Raw genomic sequence first — 22,776 nt, 5'->3', positions numbered from 1 at the left:
ACTGCTCAGGTTTTTTTCCCCCTCCCCCATGACAGTTCACTCTGCCACAGCACCAGATCAGTCAAACACAAATCAGTCTATTTATCTCCTGTCATAGCCCAAGGTGGGACAGAGCTGTAGGTTGCCAGCTCATTCTGTTGTATCACTGCGTGTCTTCCTCCAGGACTCAGTCTGGAGAGTTCCCTGCCACTTCTACGAGAGTGGCAGATATTTGGTGCCAAAAAGGATCAAGTCTTGCCAAGAGGCATGCTGCCATTTTATAATTCAGTTGTTTCAGCATAAGAGATGAACATTCTGTTAGACAGTATGCAGGGGCGGCTCTATGATTTTTGCCGCCCCAAGCATGGCAGTCAGGCGGCCTTCAGCGGCACGCCTGCGGGCAGTCGCTGATCACGCGGATTCAGTGGCGTTTCTGTGGGGCATCTGCCGGTCCAGCGCCTTCGGTGTACCCACCGCCGAAGCCGCGGGACCGGCAGACCTCCCGCAGGCATGCCGCCAAAGGCGGCCTGACTGCCGCCCTCGCGGCAACCGGCACTCCGCCCCCCACGGCTTGCCACCCCAGGCATGCGCTTGCTCCCATTGAACTCCCATTGACTTCAATGGAGAGAGAATTTCACCCCACGTGCATCGTCATTATACCATGTTTATTTGTCCTTCACAGTGATTTCATCGAAAGCTTCAGAAGATCCCACTTTTGAGAAAACCCATGAGGCCTGGAAGTTTTTTGAAGGTAAAGATACATTTAACATTATCACTTGTTTACATGCAGTTTCTCATTAAGACGCTGGTTGTAGTTGTATTTTGTGGTAGCAACCAAGAGCCCTGTTTGGGGTCAGAGCCCCATTGTGCTAAGTGCTGTACAAAGACAGGCTGCTCCTAGAGTGCTTACCGTGAAGTACTTAGATTTTCAGAAAGCCTTTGACAAGGACCCTCACCAAAGGCTCTTACCAAAGTAAGCTGTCATGGGATAAGAGGGAGCGTCCTCCCATGGATTGGTAACTGATTAAAAGATAGGAAACAAAGGGTAGCAATAAATGGTCAGTTTTCAGAATGGAGAGAGGTAAATAGTGGTGTCCCCTAGGGGTCTGTTCTGGGCCCAGTCCTATTCAACATATTCATAAATGATCTGGAAAAAAGGGTAAACAGTGAGGTGGCAAAATTTGCAGATGATACAAAACTACTCAAGATAGTTGAGTCCCAGGCAGACTGAGAAGAGCTACAAAAGGATCTCTCAAAACTGGGTGACTGGGCAACAAAAAGGCAGATGAAATTCAATGGTAATAAATGCAAATTAAACTAAACTAAATTAGCTGTTACCACTCAAGAAGGAGAGCTTGGAGTCGTGGATAGTTCTCTGAAAACATCCACTCAACTTGCAGCGGCCGTCAAAAAGCAAACAGAATGATGGGAATCATTAAGAAAGGGATAGATAAGAAGACAGAAAATATCATATTGCCTCTATATAAATCCAGGGTGTGCCCACATCTTGAATACTGCATGCAGATGTAGTCCTCTCATCTCAAAAAAGATATATTGAGATAGGAAAAGGTTCAGAAAAGGGCAACAAAAATTATTAGGAATATGGAACAGCTGCCATATGAGGAGAGATTAAAAAGACTGGGACTTTTCAACTTGGAAAAGAGACGAAGAAGGGAGGAATATGATAGAGGTCTATAAAATCATGATTGGTGTGGAGAAAGTAAATAAGGAAGTGTTATTTACCCCTTTTCAGAATACAAGCACTAGGGGTCACTAAATGAAATTAATAGGCAGCAGATTTAAAACTAACAAAAGGAAGTATTTTTTCATACAACGCAGAGTCAACCTGTGGAACTCCTTGCCAGAAGATGTTGTGTAGCCCAAGACTATAACAAGGTTCAAAAAAGAATGAGATAAGTTCATGGAGGATAGATCCATCAATGGCTATTAGCCAGGATGGGCAGGGATGGTGTCCCTAGCCTCTGTTTGCCAGAAGCTGGGAATGAGCGGCAGGTGATGGATCAGTTAATGATTACCTGTTCTGTTCATTCCCTCTGGGGCACCTGGCATTGGCCACCTTTGGAAGACAGGATACTGGGCTAGATGGACCTTTGGTCTGACCCAGTATGACCATTCTTATGTTATATTCTTATGTTACAGAGTGTGGGAAACCAGAGAGGGAAAGGTCCCCACTTCACCAAGTTCTCATATCACTGGGTTTTCTTTTTAAGATGATTAGAGAACTAATTTGTATCTGGCCTGTAGGCGAGAGAGCCGTGCAAACACAGGACTCAATCCAGCCTGGTGCTGATCACCTCTTAAGACATACCAAGCTCCCTCATCTTCTAGTGACTTCAGTGGAGGCTGGCTCAGTGAGTTTAGCACTTCCGGGCAGGGCCGGCTCTAGGCACCAGCAAAACAAGCTGGTGCTTGGGGCGGCACATTTTTAGGGGCGGCACGGCCGGCGCCAGAATGCCACCCCTAAAAATGTGCCCCGGCCGCCCTAGCTCACCTCCGCTGCTGCTGCCACGCAGCGCGAAACAGCTGATTTGCGCGCCGCTACTCGCCCTCCCTCCCAGGCTCTCAAACCTGGGAGGGAGGGGGAGATCCCGAGCGGCCGTTTCGCACGCCGCTGCTCCCCCTCCGTCCCAGGCTTGAGAGCTTGGGAGGGAGGGGGAGAAGCGGCACCTGCGCCGCGGCCACTCGGAGTTTCCCCCTCCCTCCCAGGCTCTCAAACCTGGGAGGGAGCGGGAGATCCCGAGCGGCCGCGGCGCACGAAACCGCTGTTTCGCGTGCCGCTGCTCCCCCTCCCTCCCAGACTTGAGAGCCTGGGGGGAGGAGGCAGGGCTGGGGATTTGGGGAAGGGGCGGAGTTGAAGCGGGGCCGGGGGTGGGGTAATTAAAGAACAGGGGCGGGGGGTGGCCAAAATTGTTTTTGCTTTGGGCGGCAAAAATCCTAGAGCCGGCCCTGCTTCCGGGACACTCAGCGGTACTCTGTAGTAACAAACCAAGCAAATGATGCCTGGTCTGTAGCATGACAACCCATCTCCCTAAGCAAAGATACCTCTCTATCCCTAAGCAAGCACCTGTTCAGTGCAGTCCATTTGTTCAGGACCTGGCATGCCATTACACAGTTAGTTCTGCAAATGTGGGGGCATGTGAACCTCGACTCCTACATTTTTAGAAGTCTAGCCTGCAGCCTTCATACATTACTTTGCCACAGTGTGTGTCTTTGGTGCTTTGCTCTTGCTCCAGAAGAATGTGAATTGCAGCGAGACACCCCATGTGGGGTTTTTGGACTGCACTTGTACCTGATAATACCACACATTTGGTGAGATGATCAAATGGCTGGTTATTTCTAGGGCCCATTATAAAGTAGATAATAAATACCAAGTAGAGTACTTAAGGCAGACTGGTGAGTAACTATAGTGTTACTGGGATCAACCAACCTTTTTCAATGCATGCCAGTCCAGATTAAGTGGTAGGTGTTGCAAATGTTCACAGCTATTCTGTATGTGTCTGCTCAGTTGCTGCTATATTTGACAATGTACAAAGGTTCCACGTGGGAGCTTTTGTGACATTCTTTAAAACACAGTTTACAAAATATACTACTGTCCTGGGCAGAGGGAGTGCGGGCTGGTGAGTAGAGCAGAGAACGACCAGTCAGGATTCTGTTCCCACCTCTGCCACTTCCTACAAGTCACTTGAACACTCAGTGACTCAGTTTCCCCTCTGTAAAACTGGCCTGCCTCACCAGGGCGTTGAAGGCACTTAGTGTGTGTAAAGCATCCTTCAATGAAGTGGGCTGTGTACCTTGTTATATGAAAGGCAGGAACAGGAAGAAAAATGAGGCCCTATTTTAGAAGGCAGGAGTTTTCAAAAGTGCTCCATGCTGACCAAAATCTTTGGTCAAATTCTCACTGACTTCAATGGGAGCAGAATTATGCCAACGCTTGGTACTTTTGAGACCCCCAGCCTACTTGTCTTGCTCAATTTAAAGGTCGGGGGTAAGACTGTCAAAGACATGTAGGTGCCTAAATACTATAGACTTTCAATTTAGGTGCCTATGTGACTTAGAAACTTCTGGAAATGTTACCCTAAATTCTTTGGGGCAGGACCTGTCTATTTCTGTCTTGCACAGAGCTGATCCTTTTTCCTGTGTTGAAATGTTCATCATATCAAGAGCCAGGCTGAGTAATTCTCTGCTTGCCTTTCAGACCTGTACGTATATGCAGTGTTTGTGTGCTCCATCGGCATCATCAGCGTCCTCCTTTTTACACTTGTCATTCTCTGCCAGTCACTGCTGAACAAGAAAAGATCCAGAGGTGAGTGACAGACAAGTGTCAGCCCATTGGCGGAGGGGGTGGGGTGGGGTGGGTATATTGTCGAAGAGAACAACAAAAACATGAGAAGGCAGCAGATGATGCAGAGAGTGGAGACAAAAAAAATCAGCTTCCCTTGAAGTTACAAATAAAGTCCACCAGCTTCAAAGGTGGGGAAAAAATCCAATTTATTTTCTGCCAAAATTTTGAACAATTTGTACTGACATTTTTCAGGGAATAATTTTGATTTAAAAAAAATCAAAGAAAGAAAAGCCATTTTCATTTCGCTTGGCACTGAAATTTGCTTCACTTTGGCTTTCAGAACAAAACGAATGTTTGGTGAACCAATTTTTTTGTTTTGATTTTTTCATCAACCCCCCCCCGGAATTTTGTTGAATCAGACTTCTTGCGAAATATTTTGACTTAAAGTGTGTGTGGGGGGAGCAGTTTAACTAAAAATGTGACCAGCGCTAATTAACATCTAGTTAAAAAAACCTTTGTTTGAAGAGATGTGTGCAGAGGGTATGTCCCAGGGGAAAGGGAAAAAAACCCCAAAAAAACGACTTGCCCTAAGTCTGTAAATTGTGTAGATAGGGCTATAGTGCCTGCTTGTTCAGAGAAAGCAGGCCAGTTTCTAGCCCCATTCACTTACTTGATGGCAGTGGGCAGCGGCTATCTCCCCTTTTGTTTTACCATTTATTATCTCAGACGTCTACTTCCATACTCTTAAAAATATGAGACATCACCAATGTTAATACTGCTGCCACCACCACCAAAGGATCACTCTGTTCTGAAGGCTGTTTTGTAGCAGCAAGTGTGAGGAAGAAGTGATCTTTCAAGACATAAGCCAATACTTTTGTAATTCACATAAAACAAAAAGAAATATAAAATACTCTATACAGAAGTAAAATTGCAGCCTCTCATAGATCAGTGTGCACAGAAACATAGAAATATAAAGGTAGAAGGGACTTCAAGCAGTCATTTAGTCTATTTCCTCACAGATATAATGCTACTGTTATATCTTCTAGGAGGGGGCTTTTAAACATTTAAAACATTCACTAAACTTGCTATTAAGGAGTTCCTTCAGCTGTTGCTATTGACTTTAACATGTGCTTGGATAAAGCCCACTGACTTAAGTGAGCAGGTCGGTGATCTGCACCTCTGAGGATTTGCCATATCAGATGACACATTTGTTCCTTCAAGTTCTGTATCCTGCCTCTGGTACAACTGCATTAGCAGAGTCAAAATGTTCTGACTTTTGAAGGACTATGTTTGTCAAAAATTCAAATAATGGTAGAAAAGAAACCTTGAAAAGTGCTGGCAATTTTTCATTGACCTGGTTGAGGCTTTCAATTTTTGAAAAAAAAAAGTTTAAATCTCATTTAAATTTGAAAAAAAAAAAACAACAAAACAGTTACATTGACAAATTCTCACAAAATATTAACTTTTTATCAGCTGTGCTTAGAAATAGGGCTGGGTGAATAATGGATTTTTGATTCATTGGCAGTTTGGGGGGGGAAACGTTGAAAAAAGGTTTGGTTTTGATTCAACCCAAAACTATTTTAAAAAAATTTCAGCAAATCAAAGTGGAAAAAAAGTGGAGCTAGGCTGAACAAAATGTTTACTTGCCTTTTTTTTTTGCCCAGATCTACTTAGAGGCATTGTTCTAAGCAGGGACTTTGTGGCTGTAAATGTTATGTTCGTGTTTAAAGTGCAGATGTTACTTGAAAAGTGAAATGACTTGGCATTTAGTGAGAAGCTTGAAGCCACCCAAACCCTGGTAATGTTGAGATCCGGATCTAGACTCTGTCTTCTACTTATTCTCTCTCAATGGGATCCATGTCAGATTTACTGCAAGTCAAAAGAAGAGTTTTCCAGCTGCCAGCCTTGCAAACTACCTGGAGATCTGAAAGCCCAGCTGTAAAATGCCTCTCACATCATCCCCATTAAGAGACAGAGGCGTCCTGAAATGGAAACTTACCTAGTGATTCTCTGTGGTGCATCAGGCAGAAGAGAATCCATCTTGTTATCTTGTGCTGGCTGTTGAGGACTAATGTATTTGTAAGGAAGGCCCCCGTGACTCAAAGATACACACAGAACAGACATGTCCGGGAAAAGATGGATAATTTATACAGGTAATCTTGTCTGCCCATGAGCACATTTCAAGCCAGGGCTGCCTTTTACAAGTGGAGCACCTAACCAAGTTGCTTTGCTTCTGATTGATAGTTTCACAGAGTTTGAGGCCTGAATGGACCATTAGATCAACTACACCTCTACCCAGAGGTAACGCTGTCCTCAGGAGCCAAAAAATCTTACCACGTTATAGGTGAAACCGCGTTATATCGAACTTGCTTTGATCCACCGGAGTGCGCAGCCCCGCCCCCCTGGAGCAGTGCCTTACCGTGTTATATCTGAATTCATGTTATATTGGGTCGTGTTATATCGGGGTAGAGGTGTAGTTGGACCCCTCTATCACAGGCCATTACATTTCACTCAGCTATTCCTGTGCTGAGCCCAAAGATCCTACTCCAACCAAAGCATTTCAGTCCTCAGAAGACTACACCGTGTGCCACAGGCAGAGAACAGGAGATAGAACAAGGTGCCACCAGTACCCAAATCGATCAGGGTTCATAGGAATAGCAACCAAGAGGAACATGCAGTACTTTTCCTACCACTTCAGAGTGTGGCAGAATCTCTGTGCCAAGACAGCAACAAAACACTAACTGTTAAATGTTTTTAACAATGAGTCACACGGATAAGCCACAAGCACTGGGGCCATGGGGCTAACCACACTGATTTATTCTAGCTGATCTTCAAGGAACATCAGGCCAGATTTTGCTCCAATTTCTGTTTATTGACACTGGTATAACTGAATGAGCAGCCTCGAGAAAAACCTCCCATGTAATTACGTGTGTGTGTGTGTGTGTGTGTGTCTGTGTGTGTGTGAGAGAGAGAGAGAGTGGGAGAGAGAGAATGATAAGCCTTTCCTAGGCTGCTCTAGAATGACATGAATGGCAGGCTGAATTCAACTTTTATTTAAATCTTGACCATCATCCAGCAAGAAGTGCCAGCATTATGATTCTGGGTTGGATGGATGAAGCTTAGCCGGGAGAGATGCTCAGTATGCTACATTTTGGTCACTGGCAATACTGTTAGGGCAAGTATCTGCTCAGACCAGCACCCCATGAACATGCATTCTCCTGAGTCCACATTGAGGAGTCACTCTTGGCTTTGCCTCTAGCCCGGGGCAGCACATAGCTGTGCTAGCCCTAGAGCAGAGCAGGAACCAGCCTGCCTCTGAGAATCACAGCTTGGTGCCTTGCTTGGTGGGGATATAGTCTGCACCACCACTATGCCCAGCCCAGCTTAATTCCCCTGGTGTGCTGGCTCAGCTGAGGCGTGAGGCAGGGCAGAGCCCGACCACTCCCTACCCACCTGCACAGGAGCTGGAGTAGCAATGCCATGGAAGCGCCTTTTCCTACTCATGGTGAGACACACGTAGCAAGTACAGGGGAGTGAGGAGCTCCTTACATCCCTTGTGTGGGCATGTACCACGGGTCACATTCTGGCCCCTTCCCATTGAATCTCAAATCTGCCTTTTCTCATTCAACAGCTTCCCTCTCCCTTTGATATTCGCATGCGGAACATGCCACCAATAGCCACCTTTAATTGGCTGCCCCAGGTCCCCCTATAACACCCGGTGATACGATCTGCTTACCTTCTCTGGGTCCTTGTGCTCCACACCTCAGCTTCCCCTTCTGGGACAGGCTTCTTCACAATGGGCCCTTCCAGCCCAATCATGCAGCCCAGCCCATCTTCCAGCTGGGAACAAACAGAAAGGCCAACAAAACAGTCATGCAGTAATATCATACTGGGTCTTCAGCTGGGCTTCAGGCTCAATAGTCCTGCCACCCCACATCTCAGGATTGTGGCACCTTCTTCCTCTGGGACCTTGTAGAGAGTCCCAGGCCCTCCCTTCCTCTCCTGTGGGTCCCAGTCCAGGGACCCGATAGCAACAAAGAACATCCAAATGCTCTGGCTCCTTGCTTCACCTCCCTGGACTACTGCCTATCTTGGCCTGTTTCACAGCTTTCCCTGTAACCCTTCCCTGGTCAGTCAGTCTATCTCCTAAGCCCACCATAGGTGGTCCAGTCCATGCCAGATTCTCTGTCTTTCCCCCAGCCCCTTAGCTGATTACCTACTAGCTTCTTTTATATCTAACTTTGGAGAGCCCGTCCTTGCTCCTGTCATCACTCAGGACTCTGCTGGGCCCCATGCTTCTTCTTATATGAGCCTCACATTCAGGCTACCATGTCATGATCACCTGACCCAAGCTCAAGTCCATCACCTGGCAGGTGGCTAAATAGCCACAGGTGAGGCTGAACCCAACTCCCTTAAAAGTCCAGTTCACCTTGTGACAATGAGCAACTCGTATAATGATGTACAGCAGGTGAAACAGTAGAAGCACTTGTCTGTGGTGTCAGTGTGGAAAAACCTGACCAGAGTTGTGGTTAGCCTCAGGGCACTAATGTGAAAACGAGTAAGACTGGGGCTAATTCATCACAGGTTTAACTCACAGTGGAGTTGTATCACAGAGGAAATTGGCCCATCATGTAGGGTAGCAACTTGTGCAGTTAAAAAGCCCTGTGTGACTTTGGTAAAGACTGAAGTCCACTCTCTAGTCACAGGACAAGTCACAACTGTCTAGACTTCTCCAGATAGCCCCTGATATGAAGGGCTGAATGATCTCCTCTAGGCCACTAAACTCTCATCTGGTCAATTTTTTTTTCTCAAAACTGTTTTTTGAGTGAATGCTTTCATCAAAAAATGTCAACGTTTCATCAAAAATCTGAATACCTGATATAGGGTTACCATACTGGAGCACCTGAAAAAGACGACACTCCAAGGGGCCCCGGCCCTGCCCCAACTCCGCCCCTTCCCCGCCCCAACTCCGCCCCTTCCCCTGAACGCTCCGCCCCCTGCTCCTCCCCCTCCCCTGCTTCCTGCGAACATTTGATTCGCGGGAAGCCTGAAACAGGCAGGGAACAGGTAAGGGGGGGGGGGCGCGAGGAGACGCGGCCCAGTCCGCCCCCCCCCGGCCGAGCAGCTCCCTCCGGCGGCCAGCCAAGAGGCTCTGGCCCTGGCGGCTCCGGCCCGCTCGGGCTCTGGGGCGCTGGCCGAGCACCTCCAGCCCCGGTCGCTCCAGCTCGGCTCAGGTCCCGGTTCCGGCCGCCGGCCAGCAGCCGAGCACCCCCAGCCTTGGTCGCTCCAGCTTGGCTTGGTTGGTTCCGGTCACCAGCCAGCGGCCGAGCACCCCCAGCCCCGGTCGCTCCAGCCCAGCTCGGCTCGGGCCCCAGTTCCGGTCGCCGGCCAGCGGCCGAGCACCCCTGGCCCCACTGGCCCCGGCCAAGCAGCTCTGGCCCGGCCCTGGCCAAGCGGCACCGGCTGAGCACCCCCAGACCTGGTCGCTCCAGCCCAGCTCGGCTCGGGCCCCGGTTCCGGCCAGCGGCCAAGCACCCCCGGCCCCACTGGCCTGGCCGAGCCACTCCGGCCCGGCCCTGGCCGAGTGGCGCTGGCCGAGCACCCCAGCCCCAGCCCAGATCACAGCGGCCCCGGTTCTGGCCAAGCACCCCCAGCTCAGCCCCGGCTGGCGGCCGAGCACCCCTGGCCCCACTGGCCCGGCCAAGCAGCTCTGGCCCAGCCATGGCCCTGGCCGAGCGGCGCCAGCCGGTGGCATCCCAGCTTGCAGCCGCCTCCTCCCAGGCTTGGCTGCTGCTGCGCTGGGGAGAGCGGCGGGAGCCGGGAAAGTCGACCCCCGGAGAGGAGGCGGTCCCCTTACCATGCCTCCCTATTTTCCCGGACATGTTCGGCTTTTTGGAAATTCCTCCCGGACGGGGATTTGGTAACCCTACCTGATAGCCATAACATTTTTGGTTTTCAACCAAAACCCAAAATATTTTGGCCGAAAACGGAAATATTTAATTCAAAATGCTGCCACAGCGTCTTCGTTGGAGTTGTAGTTTTGATGCCTTATGCTCCCATCCTTCTCAATTGGTTGGGTTATCATACCAGACTACATCTCCCATGAGGCAGCATAGCCAGGGACTCCTATGAGGCACCCCTCCCCTCACCAAAAGGGAGAAAAGTAATGCCTCATGGAAGATGTAGTCAGTCAAAGAGCCTGGTCCATATAGGAGAATGGGGGCATAAGACACCCAAACTTCAACTCCCATGAGGCACTGCAGAGCCACTTTGAACCACAATATTTTGGGTATTGGCTGAAATATTTCAGTTTTTGATATTTTGCTGAAAAGTCAAATAGTTTGTGTGGGAAAAATTCTGTTTTCCAACCAGTTCTACTTATATCATATCAGCCACCAAACAGCTGCCAAGCAGTAACAACTTTTGATGACCACAGACCTAAACTAGATTAGATTTAGAGACCTAGCTGTAGTTTAGTATGACCAATCCCTTGAGTCATCAGCTTTCTTTTTAGTGCTAAAATGCAGTCCTTCAGGACAGGTAACCATTCCCCCCCCAAATAGGTGAAGCATTGTGGGGCCTAACATAAACAAAGATATGCCCACACACCCTGATCAGAGATGTGGGCTAGATTGTCCCCCAGTCTTACACAGCCATTCAGGGGATCCAGGGGGAATATGCCACATAAGACCAGTCATCCTGGCTCAGGACATGGGGAGGAGAATGGGGGCTGTCAGACCCCCACATGCCAGCCAGCAGAGCTTGCCCCACGAAGGGTGTCTATGAGGCAATATCTCCTCAGATCCTTCTGGAGGGCAGGGGCACACCACTAACTCAGGGCTGAAAGAGGGATCAGATCACAAGGACACCCAGAGTTAGAATACTTAATGCTAAAAAAATTGTTTTGTAAGCGATATAAAGCCTCATGCTTCAGGGCCAAAGCCAGTCTGATGATACCTTCCCGGGTGGCAGATCATCCCACATCTGCTACTGCAGGGTTCTTACACCAGCCTCTGCAGCTGGTGCTGAGCACTGACAGGGACAGGATATTGGACTTTGGTGCTGATCCCATCTGGCAATGCCTCTGTGCCTAAAGCCACGACCTAGCTGTATGTTAAGAACTACATCAGCTCCTGTGGGCGAACGGTTTATTTTTTATTTCAGGCTTTCGGAAAGATACATTTTTAAAAATGAAGTTTGGGGACAGAATGCAGAACTGAAGCACCACGAGAGAATCAAAAACTTTTAAGTCCAATGCTCAGCCTTTAATGGCTCTCCTTAGCCTGCTCTCCCTTGGCTGGGCTGACCACTGGAATTTGAGTGGCCCTGCACTTCTGCAGCAGCTTCCTAGCTTTGTTTGCTACCTTCTTTTCCAATAGCCTTACAATCTCATTCAAGTTAGAATATGTTCTGATTTGCAGCATGATGGATGCATGGTTATAGCTAGCAGCTTTCTGGTGGTAAAAAGTTGGCATCTATACAGTTCTAGGAGTGGCTATGCTAGGACCTGTCTGCTGTGTCTCTTTGTAGAGCATAAATCCTGGATATGTGAAGCCACATTTCTTTATTTATTGCTGTTGTTTTTTTTCTTTAACAGTGAAGCATTATCTGGTGAAAAATCCCCAGAACAGGTATGAGAATGCACTTCCGTTTATTATAAGCTGTTGTACCAATCTTCTTTTATTTTCACTAGGGGCGCCAAAGAAGATAGGTAAAATTTCAGAAAGTGCCTAAGTGAAAGTCAGTGGGACTTAGGCTCCTAAATCTCTTAGGCACTTTTGAAAATCATACTCAATGTCTTTTGCATGGGATGTGTGTAAAGCACCCAGCATTCTGTTGTGCACTGTATAAATAATAAATAATGGTGGTGAAGATGATGGTGATGTGACTACTTCCATCCTCAGACATATATTGGATGAAATCCAGCTCTGGATTTCACACATCTCAAAGATCAGCTGTTCTCATCTCTAGCACAGAATGCACAGCAAAGGCACACAAACATAGTTGCCTCCTGCCTTTGACTCCTTCAGCAAGATCCATTGAGCAAGTGAGACTTTACTGAAAGCAGAAACGTAGCCCAGCGGCAATCAAAGACACACAGGCCAGAGTGTTACCATGGCCAGCTTAGAAAAGCCCATCATAGTCTGGTGTGGTTATAAAAGTCAGTGAATTACGGAGACAGACAGAGTGGTAGAAACTGGACATGCTTAGATTAAAAGAACTCTGCAGGGGTCTGCAAGCTGCCTGGAAAGGTCATGGGATGACATGACAATAAGCGGAATACTTATTGAAGTGGGAGGGAATGTTTATAGCTGAACTCACTGAAATGTGTTTTGATTGGTTAATGCTAATGGACGAGGTCACCACCTCCTTTGGGACATTGTTTATTTGAGAGTCACTGACTGAGATAAGGGAACAATGGGGGTGGGTGGATTGGAAGGAGTGAGCCCCTGGTTGAAGCTGGGTAAAGTCAGCGGGCTATGCTGGGGGTGAACACGATCCCTCAACTCTGGATTGCAGGAGGATGTCCTCTAGGAGATGGAACAGAGACTGTATCCTGATATTCCTGTTTCAGGCTGTCGCAAATAGGCACCCATGCTTAGGGCCACAGGCATGAACCTCGAAAACAAATTCTCAGGGGCTGGGTCTCCCACTCAGAGAGCAATATAGGCTTATCCCAGCGTGGGCTCTCACTGCTGATGGCCAGCCAGTGTGCCACCAGATGGTAGTGCCACCAGCTAGCCATGTATTCCCTTCCTGTACACTAGAGGACAACACTACCATGTATTTCCTCCCCCTTAAGAAAGCACTCAATCCCCAGTGCATAAAGACTCTGAGCTATTCCAGCAGAAGGGCTGCTTGGCATGTGCACAGTTCCATGCTAGACATCAGAAGGGAGAGGGAAGGCATGAAATCCATGCCGGTGTGACCAGACCATCGGTCCTTGTTGGGATTTGAACCATCAACCTTGCTGGAGCAAAAGCTGGAAAAATCTGTATGGCCTCTGTGGCACCAAACTTGATGCTTTTGTGTGCAGCAGTTGGTTTGTTAACAGTTTAACAACATGTAACAGTCAGCACTGAATTTTAAAAAGGAGAGCTGGGATCTTACAGATCTTCCCCTTGGGAGAGCAAGGCCAGGACTTGTGCCCAGATAACTTTACTGCTCCTGTAAATATTTGTGCTGTTGTTCCCACCGCAGGGTTCCTAACACCGGGGAGCAGCCCTTGCAATCATGACATTCCTATTCCTGTTTACTTTTACCCTCTATGGCAACTGTGACTTTTAGCATTAGACACAGGGTGGGATTTTCAGGAGTTATTTCGGAGCACAAGTCCCATTGATTTGTGCCCCTAAGTTTCTGAAAATCCCACCCTGAGACCAACTTGCAACCTCAGATGGGAGTTATAGTGGTGGTACTCCATTAGCTTCAGTGGAGTTACTCTTGATTTTGCAGCTTTGTAGGGTCATAGATTGGGGGAGTGAAGATTCAAAGTGTGTAAGTGACTTAGGAGCCTAAGACTCAGAGGCTCCTAAGTCACTTAAGGTCAGATTTTAAAGTTATTTGGCACCTAACGCCCATTAATTTCAATGGGAATTAGGCACCTAAATGCCTTTACAAATCTGGCCCTATTGGACTAAGATGGAACCATTTCTGAACATCTAGTCTGAGCTCCGGCATAGCACAGGCCAGCGATTTTTATTAACGATTCATGCATACAGCTTAATAACTTGTGGTTGAGCTAGAACAGCTCTCTGAGCAGGATATCCCAGCTTTATTTAAAGACTCCTAAGACTGGAGAGAATCCACCAGGTCCCTTGGTAAGCTGCTGCGGTGGTTAATTACTTTGCACAGCTGTGAGGGCAGAATTCCAGTTTTCAGATCGTATTAATCACCGATTCCCAACTCTTGAGTTTCCTGAGATATAAATAATACTGGAACTAAAGTAAAAATAAAAAATGACAATATGTCATAGGACCAGCCAGGCCCAGAAGCGGATGCTTCATATCAATGCAAAGAAAGCAGAGGTTTGCAGCTTTCCAGTGACATAAAGCATTTGTTTCTATCCCTTGTAGTCTGAACTATATTGGACCTCAAGTCTATCACTAGTCCCTCAGTCTAGTAGCGCTTTTTGGCTCTAGTCCTGGACTAAGTATAGCATATCCCAGATCCTGCCAGTGTAATGTTCAATCCCCTCTAATGGGATAATTATTGCATTCATGCATAGCAACTACATTGAGCCCTAAGTGAATTCACAATAAAGCAATTGATAGTTCAAGAAGAGTCAATGCAGCCCAAGGCTTTGATGTTACTCTTTGAATGACCTCTGTTTTGTGACCCTCCCAGTCACTGCAACTGCAGCACGGATTCAGAAGAGACAGCTCAGCAGTTCCATCTTTCCCTTCACTGACGATTGCTGCTTGTTTCTGTTTTGAAATTAGCAGCTCAGATGAAGCAGGAAGGGGAAAAAATGAAAATAGATCAGTGGAGAACACAAGGAAAGGAGAAAATGAAACCACTTGAAAAAAACCCACAAGTTCGGAGAGACAAAAATAAGAGTATGGTAGTTAGATACAAAGCCTTGGTAAGTCATGGAGTCTGCCATCCCGCCAGTGCCTGATGTAGCAGAGATAATATTGTAAAAATCAAATAGCAAACACGTTTGTTTGTTTGATGGGGGGCGGGGAATGGAATCACAGCAAACAAAAACTGCGGGAGGAAACAGGATTAAAATCAGCAAGCAGCAGCATTTTTAGTGCGAGGCCCTGATCTGGCAAACACTTATGCATATACCCAACTTTAAGCATGTGACTATTCCCATTGACTGGATAGTAAAACTCTAAAACTCAGCTTGTTGCCAGCTCTCACAAGAGTCTGAAATCCAGAAACACAGTGCACTGATGCTCAACATCAATAACAGACCCACAATCACCCTCTCTCCCAGTGCTTTAATCTTAAACAACTTGCATGCCTATTTGTTCCAAAGTCCTTGCTTTCCTTTGCTCTTTAAAAGCCCGTTAGATCCTATGAGGAAAGCATAATGGGACCTGAAGTACAAACCAGGAGATGGGGGGCAGCCGTGGAAGGAATCCCAAGCTTAAAAAAGAATCTTTCCTTTTAACTCTGGACGAGAGAAGCAAGACAAAGACACAGTGTTTCTGAGCCTAGGAGCCTTTATGAATCTCCTTGTTTAGTTTGAGGAACTAGCTTCTAAGACTGCAAGTGCAATAATTGTATCTTCGGGTGCTAGTTAACCCTGCACAATCCCTGCATTTATAATTAAAGGGCAAGCCACAGATAAGTGGCAAAGCAGGCATAATAATGATGCACTGAATTGCCATTAAGCCCTTTCCGATTGCTGCGCTTATCTGGCCAACATCAGGATAATCATATTTTTAAACCGTATTTATGCTCTAACAACCCTTTCAATGCAGAAGAATTTTAAAACAATCAAATCCCCTTTTCATTATGGTTTGATCTTTCCTTTTTTTCATTTTTCTCGATTGGTCAAAATAGGCTGCTCAGTTGCATTTCCTGTTATTGTTTTCTTTTGTTTGGTCAGTTTCCCTTTGTGGTTTTCATGCAGTAACAAATTGCTGGTGGTGTTTAGATTCACAATAGTGCAGGGGAACTTTGAAATTACTTCTGCCCTCAAACTTAGTTTGCATAACTGAAATTAATTTTCAAAATCACAAAAAAACATTGAACATTCGCTTTTACAAAACCGCTTTTTAAAATAAACCTACACTTTGGGCTAAATATTCCAGCCATGACATCCATCAAAAACAATGAACCAGATTCTATTCTGAGGGATGCATGTGTAAATCCAAAGTACTTCCGCTGATGGCAATGGCATTACCCCAGCTTTACAGCTGTTTAAAATGAGAATCTGGCCTGATTTCTGTTACTCTAGATTAGACAATATGACTGCCTCTTCATCAAACTTAGTTTAAAAGCATTAGGATGAATAGATTGTAGTGCTGTTATTAATTATTATTGTGGTGGCTATGAGCTCTAGTTATGGACCATGACCTCATTGTGCTAGGTGCTGTACAAATGGAACAAACAGACAGTCCCTGACCCAATCAGTTTATATGCCTGAATACTTTTATTATATCCAAACCAGGAAGGACTGCTCTAATCCTTCCTCCTGGCCTTCAGAATTGATAACCATGCTGGCAAAGCTAAGAGAACTCTGTGGGACTTATAGGCTGCTGAAACATAGTGGCCCAACTGCAGAGGTCCTCTTTCTGCAGGAGTGTTTATGACATGCCATATCTATCATATTCCCCCAAACCAACTAGTGCTCATTAGCACAGATACCCTACAGAACTCTAGGTGCTCCCATTACAGACTAGGGGGCCGATGTTAAGCATGTTTGCTCTTTTTTTAAGGCACTTTTTGATCATCTGAAAACTGGGGCCCGCTCACGAGTCATGTTGAGCACCCACAAGGCCTGTTGAAGTAGAGACGTTTCCACGTATTCCACTTCCACTAAGTGACCCTAGGCGGTTGCCTAGGGTGGCAGGATTTGGGGGGCGGCATTTTGCTGTCCTCGGAGGAAATTCGGCAGCGGGGGGTCCTTCTGCTCCAGGTCTTCGGCGGAAATTCGGCAGCGGGTCCTTCACTCACTCCGGGACCTGCAGCCGAAGTGCCCCGAAGACGCGGAGTGGAAGGACCCCCGCCGCCGAATGCTCAGAGGAGGAGCACTGCTGCCTAGGGCAGCAAAAACCCTGGCGCCGCGCCTGCTGCAGACTCATGTATCTGCAACTACTAAACCAAATTCTTCTCTCAGTTCCAGAAGTTCACAGGGTAGATGGTCCACTGGATAGGGTGGTGTCAGACCTCATGTTGTCAGGTTAATCAGAGACGTGGTGTCAAGACCTCATGTTGTCACAAACTTGCTATCTGGCTTGGGCAAGTCATGTAGGCCCAGATCCTTCAATTCCCAGATCTTCCAACTGCCTAACTTCCATTGAAATCACTGGGCCTTAGTGTCTGTGGGCCTGTGGTCCCCATGAGAAAAAAATACAGTTTCCTACCTCCCGGGGCGGGGTTGCAAATTGTAACATGTGCAGATACTGTAGTTCTTGGGTCAAGTAAGTATCATAGCTAAGGCACAATTGCCATTGAAATGAACCTGGGTCGAAATCTGGCCATGTGGACACCGTGCACTTCCTGTGTTAGCCAGAGCCAATGAAGCTTCAAGTCTATCAACCATATAGCCTGTGTACTGGACAAGAAGTCAGGCCTGGTGGAGTGGGACAGAAGTTGCAAAGCATTATTACAGATTTTAAAAACGTTTTGAAGTCAGAATCCAAGTCATTTGCCACGGACCATGAAAACGTTGCTTGTTTGTGTGAAAACAATCGGTTGGAACACATCGGTGCATGGATTTCATTCTTGCCATAACCATCCCCTTTCCCTTCTCTTTGCTTTCCAGCTCGGGGGAGACGGTCACCAGTGTGACAAGTCTGTCCCCGCTACAGCCCAAAAAAGTAAAGAAAAAGAAAGAGAAGGCTGAGCAACCCCCAGCTATCCCAGCGAAAGGTATGAGGCAACTAATGCAGCCCACAGAGCTGTATTTCTGCCAAGGGGTGTGATTGAGCAGGGAGGGCAAGAAGTTGGGAGCCAGGACTCCTGGGTTCTATCTTGGATTCTCCCACTCACTGCACGAGCGAGTTAATTCACGTCTCCGTGCCTCTGATTTGCCACATAACAAATAGGGTCCCTACATACCTAGAATGTGTCCCACAGGTGCTGTGATGTGTAACCAATGTTTGTGAAGGACTTTGGCCCACATCCTGAAATGTATTTAGGTGCCTAACTCCCATTGATAGGCGCTTACATGCCTTAGAGGCTCTAAGCCTTGTAATCCTCGCTGGCAACAGGGGCGGCTCCAGGCATCAGCACACCAAGCACGTGCCTGGGGCGGCAAGCCGCGGGGGGCAGCCTGCCGGTCACCGTGAGGGCAGCAGTTAGGCTGCCTTCAGCAGAATGCCTGCGGGAGGTCCTCCAGTCCCTCGGCTTCAGCGGCAATTCGGCGGCGGCTAGCCGCGGGACCGGTGGACCTCCCGCAGGCATGCCACCGAATCCGCGTTACCACTGGACCTCCCGCAGGCACGCCGCTGAAAGCCCCCTGCCTGCCGTGCTTGGGGTGGCAAAAAACGTAGAGCTGCCCCGGCTGGCAAGGCAGTGGAGAGAGGGGATTTGTGGGCACATCATGCTATTTAGACCTGTTTATACATCTAGGGCCAGACTGTCAAGTGCTCAGCACCCCGGTAGGGGCCAGGTTTTCAAATGTGCTCACCTCCCCTCAGCACCCATTATGACATTTAATGGGCAGATTTTCAAAAGAAAATGCACTCAGCGTACTGAACTCCTTACAGAATCCTGCCTGGGTTGTAGAGACTGAGCGGGTGAAAGTCCAGTCCTCAGCACCTAATTTTCAAAGGGGGTTTCAACATAACCTGCAACGCCATGCACGCAGATCCCCGCTTGTGACTTTCTAAGCACCATTTCCTGTGCCATGCAAGGGGTGCAGTTTGCCTGGGTATCATGAGCACGTGTGAGTCATAGTACTCAGAGATGCCCGGGCACATCTGTCCTCACACAAACAAGGCACATGCTTTGAAAATTGTGCTCTTTCTATGTTACAGGTTTTAATAACAAATGTGCTTCACACTTCAAGACTTACATGTGGGTTTTTTGCTGCTGTTGCTAACCTGCTATTAATCCAGGTGCATAACTGCTGATGCACATGCTAAAAGTAATCCCAAATTGTATTATGTGAAGTAATCTCTTGATATTTATTTTTATAGCTCCAATAGCCAATACTTTTCAGAAACCTAAGCTGTTGAAACCTCAAAGAAAAATTCTCCTGGTGAGTTGTCCTTTTATATAACTTTATTTCCCCCTGTATTCTTTTCTCTCAATATAATTTTGGCAGTATTGCTAACATCCAGTGTTCAGAAAGTTGTGAGATCGGCTTAAAAATCAAGAGATCATTTTAAAGTCATACACTTTGGATATTTCACCTTTGTCTTCTGGTGTCTGAGCCTTTAGCTGACACTTGGGTCTTGTCAAGCTTTTCTCTGCAATCATAAGGGCTAGAAATATAATTTTTTTTAAATGAAAACTGAGATTGAGTCTCACATGCCTCCAAGAGCTGGGGCTTTGAGAAAAATACCAGATAGCACGAAATTTGATAGATGGCAACGTTGGTTTGAATGTTTTCTAATACCAAATATAGGGCCTGATTCTTCTCCAAACTGTGGAAATCAGGAGTAACAAAGGTAAGTGAAGTTACCCATCTGTAAAGCTAGGGTAAGAGAAAAGAAAACTTCCAAGACAGTTGGTGAATGAGACAAACTAACCTCCAGATAATGCCGCACTGATGCCCCTGCCTGGCATCCTGATTAATGTTGTCTCATTGTTTCCTTGTATTCCTGTCAGTCTGTCTGTAGCCATCAGTTGTCTCTTGTCTTATACTTAGATTGTCAGCTCTTGGGGGCAGAGACTGTCTTTGTCCCATGTTTCTACAGCACCTAGCACAACGGGGTCCCGGTCTCATGGTTAGTCTGCAGGTTCAAATGATCACGAACATAAGAACGGCCAGACTGGGTCAGACCAATGGTCCAGCTAGCCTAGTATCCTGTCTTCTGACAGTGGCCAATGCCAGATTCTTCACACGGAGTGAACAGAACAGATAATCATCAAGTGATCCATCCCCTGTCGTCCACTCCCAGCTTCTGGCAAACAGAGGTGTAGGGACACCCAGAGCATGGGGGTTGTATCCCTGACCATCTTGGCTAATAGCCATTGATGGACCGAACCTCCAGCAAGCCAAGCAGACTCTGACATTTTTCACTGTTGCTAATGAATCAACACCCCAGCAGGGCATAAGGGGCACTGTGTCCCCAAAGCTTCTGTTTAATGACTTTGCTTTCAGATGAGAGAATTGAAACTGAATACCTGATGGTCAGTGGTTGTTCAGTGTTCCATGCCCCTTCTTGCATGAATGGGTGCTAACCGTGGTGTCCTGGCCTAATTCCACCTGGTTCATTAACATCCTGCCAGGCGAGAGTTTCTGGAAAGGCTGTCACGTTCCTCTCCAGAGGGGGCAGGTTTCACTGGTCAGGGGTATGAAGTTTGCAAAGCGCACAAAAGGAATTATATAAATGCAGGTTATTACACCACCCAAACGCTTTGTGCTTAGAACATTGAAATCACAGAGTAAAACACTCAAAATCATGAGACTGCTGCTACCCTACAGACTGTGCGATAGAAATACACAAATATTAATTACGATTATCCTTATTTATTGTGCCTGAGGGCCGTTGCTGTTGCTAAGATGTTTCCTTCTTCAGACCTCCTATCAGATCACATGAATAGCCAGACTTAGCCCTCGGTTCAGCACTGTACTTAAGCACATGCTAAACTTTAAGCACATTTGATTCCAGTGGAATGCTGCTGGTGAATCTGGCCCCAAATATTTTTTCACTCTCCAGCTGGCTACATCACACATGGCCCCTGCTGAGGCTCAGTCTCTCTGTCTGTTTTGGAGGTGGACAGGAAGAAAAGGCTTTTCAAAGAAAGTGATCTGCTTAGTTTTTCCAAAGTGAGTGAAGGCTCCCATTCCATGCAGTCAGCAGACTCTGGGCTAGTGCCTTGCTGTCAGGCTTTAATCTGGAAGCTGTCTCCATCCCTGGCTGTCTTTTCTTTCACATCAGAGTACACTTGGGGACCCACTGGAGCAGGGGTAGGCAACCTATGGCACGTGTGCCGAAGGCGGCACGCGAGCTGATTTTCAGTGGCACTCACACTGCCCGGGTCCTGGCCACCGGTCCGGGGGGGCTCTGCATTTTAATTTAATTTTAAATGAAGTTTCTTAAACATTTAAAAAAACTTATTTACTTTACATACAACAATAGTTTAGTTATATATTAAAGACTTATAGAAAGAGCCCTTCTAAAAATGTTAAAATGTATGACTGGCACACAAAACCTTAAATTAGAGTGAATAAATGAAGACGTGGCACACTTCTGAAAGGTTGCCAACCCCTGCACTGGAGCATGAGGAGTACAGTTCATCTACAGATTGGGGCTTGTTTTTAAAGAACAGAATTCACCCAACGAAAACAATGTGAAAGTGTAGCATACTAGAACTACTGCAGTGTTAGCAACAGTGGGAAATTTTCCAGAAAGGTATTTGCAAGGTGCCATTAGCCTTAGTATATAAGTTCCCGGGCAAAGTTTGCACCCAATGCCTGCAGTAAAGGTGTGTGACCAGATCCCCGAATGGCATAAATTGGCATCGTTTTGTGGACTTCAGTGAAGCGACCCAATCTGTACCAGATGAGGGTCTGGCCTAATATCCCAGCAGAGTCTCAAAACCTGCACAAAATGGATTATACTTGTCACAGCCTCTTGTATAGAGACACTCTAATAGGCATTTCTGAGTATAGTTATCCTCCTCATACAGCAAAGCTGATTGGAGGAAAAAATCTGACTTAATATATGCCATGTCTCTTATCAATGAAAAAAATGTTGTCCCGCTCATGGTGTGGAGCATACAGAGAAGCCATTATGCAAAGCTGGGGGTAAAAATACATCGGGTCAGAACTGGTTGGACAAAGTTTTTTAGTGAGTGGAAAGAATTCCCTGTTTTTCCTGATTTGTAGTGTTCTGGGATGAAAAATTCAGCTGTGAATCAGGCGGTGCAGGGACTTGAACTGGGTCTTCCACATACATGGGCCTTCCAGACCTGCAAAGCTCCAGTTGTGATCCAAAACCAGACATTTTGATGCAAGTTTGTTTTTGCAAAAACATTTTGGTTTTATTCCAGTGCAGAACCAAACCAAATTTAAAAGCAAGTGTTGCTGTCACAAGAAATTGTCATCCTCTGGTTGGCTCTAGTTAAAGCTATAAACAGCATGGGAATGAAAGCCTTGGTCCCATAATCAATAACAGTTATTACATCTCTCCATAATCAGATTAATAATGCAGCCTAAATGGATTAACAGGCATGAATGTGCAAGGAATTTCTGTTACACTTTGGTAGCAATTTCCTTATGCCAGTTCATAAAAATGATCAAGAAATGTGTAGCCATAATGTTCAGATTTCCATCAAAACATTTAAGGTGCAAATTTTCAAAAGAGCCTGAAATTTCAGGTGCCCCAGTTGAGATACTGAAGGTGTGTGCCCAAAAATTAAGATTCCAAATTAGTGACCAGCGTTAAGTAGGCCATAGCAATTTGATCTAGGCTGGAAATGGAATAAAACATACGCCCAAGAAAAGCCCACCACAAGGATTTTGGATTAAAAAATTATCACTCAAAGAGGTCTGAATGTTAAGGATCAAATTCTGCTTTTGGTTAATCTGGTGTGAGTCAGTGGAGTTATTGCTATGAGGGTAAGTGAGAGGAAAAATTCAGGTCTAATTCTGAGCTAGTTACGCCAGTGGAAGTCAAGAGTGACTCCCCTGAAATCAG

The 22,776-nt window shown here is 46.6% G+C and overlaps 1 protein-coding gene across 1 annotated transcript in view; it reads left to right on the top strand.

Moving 5' to 3' along the window:
* Positions 1-22,776, top strand: part of VSTM4 (V-set and transmembrane domain containing 4) — a 57,787-nt gene that overhangs the window by 20,726 nt on the left and 14,285 nt on the right. Inside the window, exons 3-7 of the mRNA XM_054035895.1 lie at positions 662-730; positions 4,196-4,303; positions 11,880-11,913; positions 17,727-17,833; positions 19,105-19,166. Of these exons, the coding sequence (XP_053891870.1) occupies positions 662-730; positions 4,196-4,303; positions 11,880-11,913; positions 17,727-17,833; positions 19,105-19,166 (380 nt within the window). The remainder of the gene's footprint in view (positions 1-661; positions 731-4,195; positions 4,304-11,879; positions 11,914-17,726; positions 17,834-19,104; positions 19,167-22,776) is intronic.

This window comes from Malaclemys terrapin, chromosome 7, assembly GCF_027887155.1.
Source record: "Malaclemys terrapin pileata isolate rMalTer1 chromosome 7, rMalTer1.hap1, whole genome shotgun sequence".
In the NCBI taxonomy this organism is placed as follows: Eukaryota; Metazoa; Chordata; order Testudines; family Emydidae; genus Malaclemys; species Malaclemys terrapin.
Note: the sequence above shows the minus strand (reverse complement) of the source record. Positions and strands in the feature narration are given on the sequence as shown.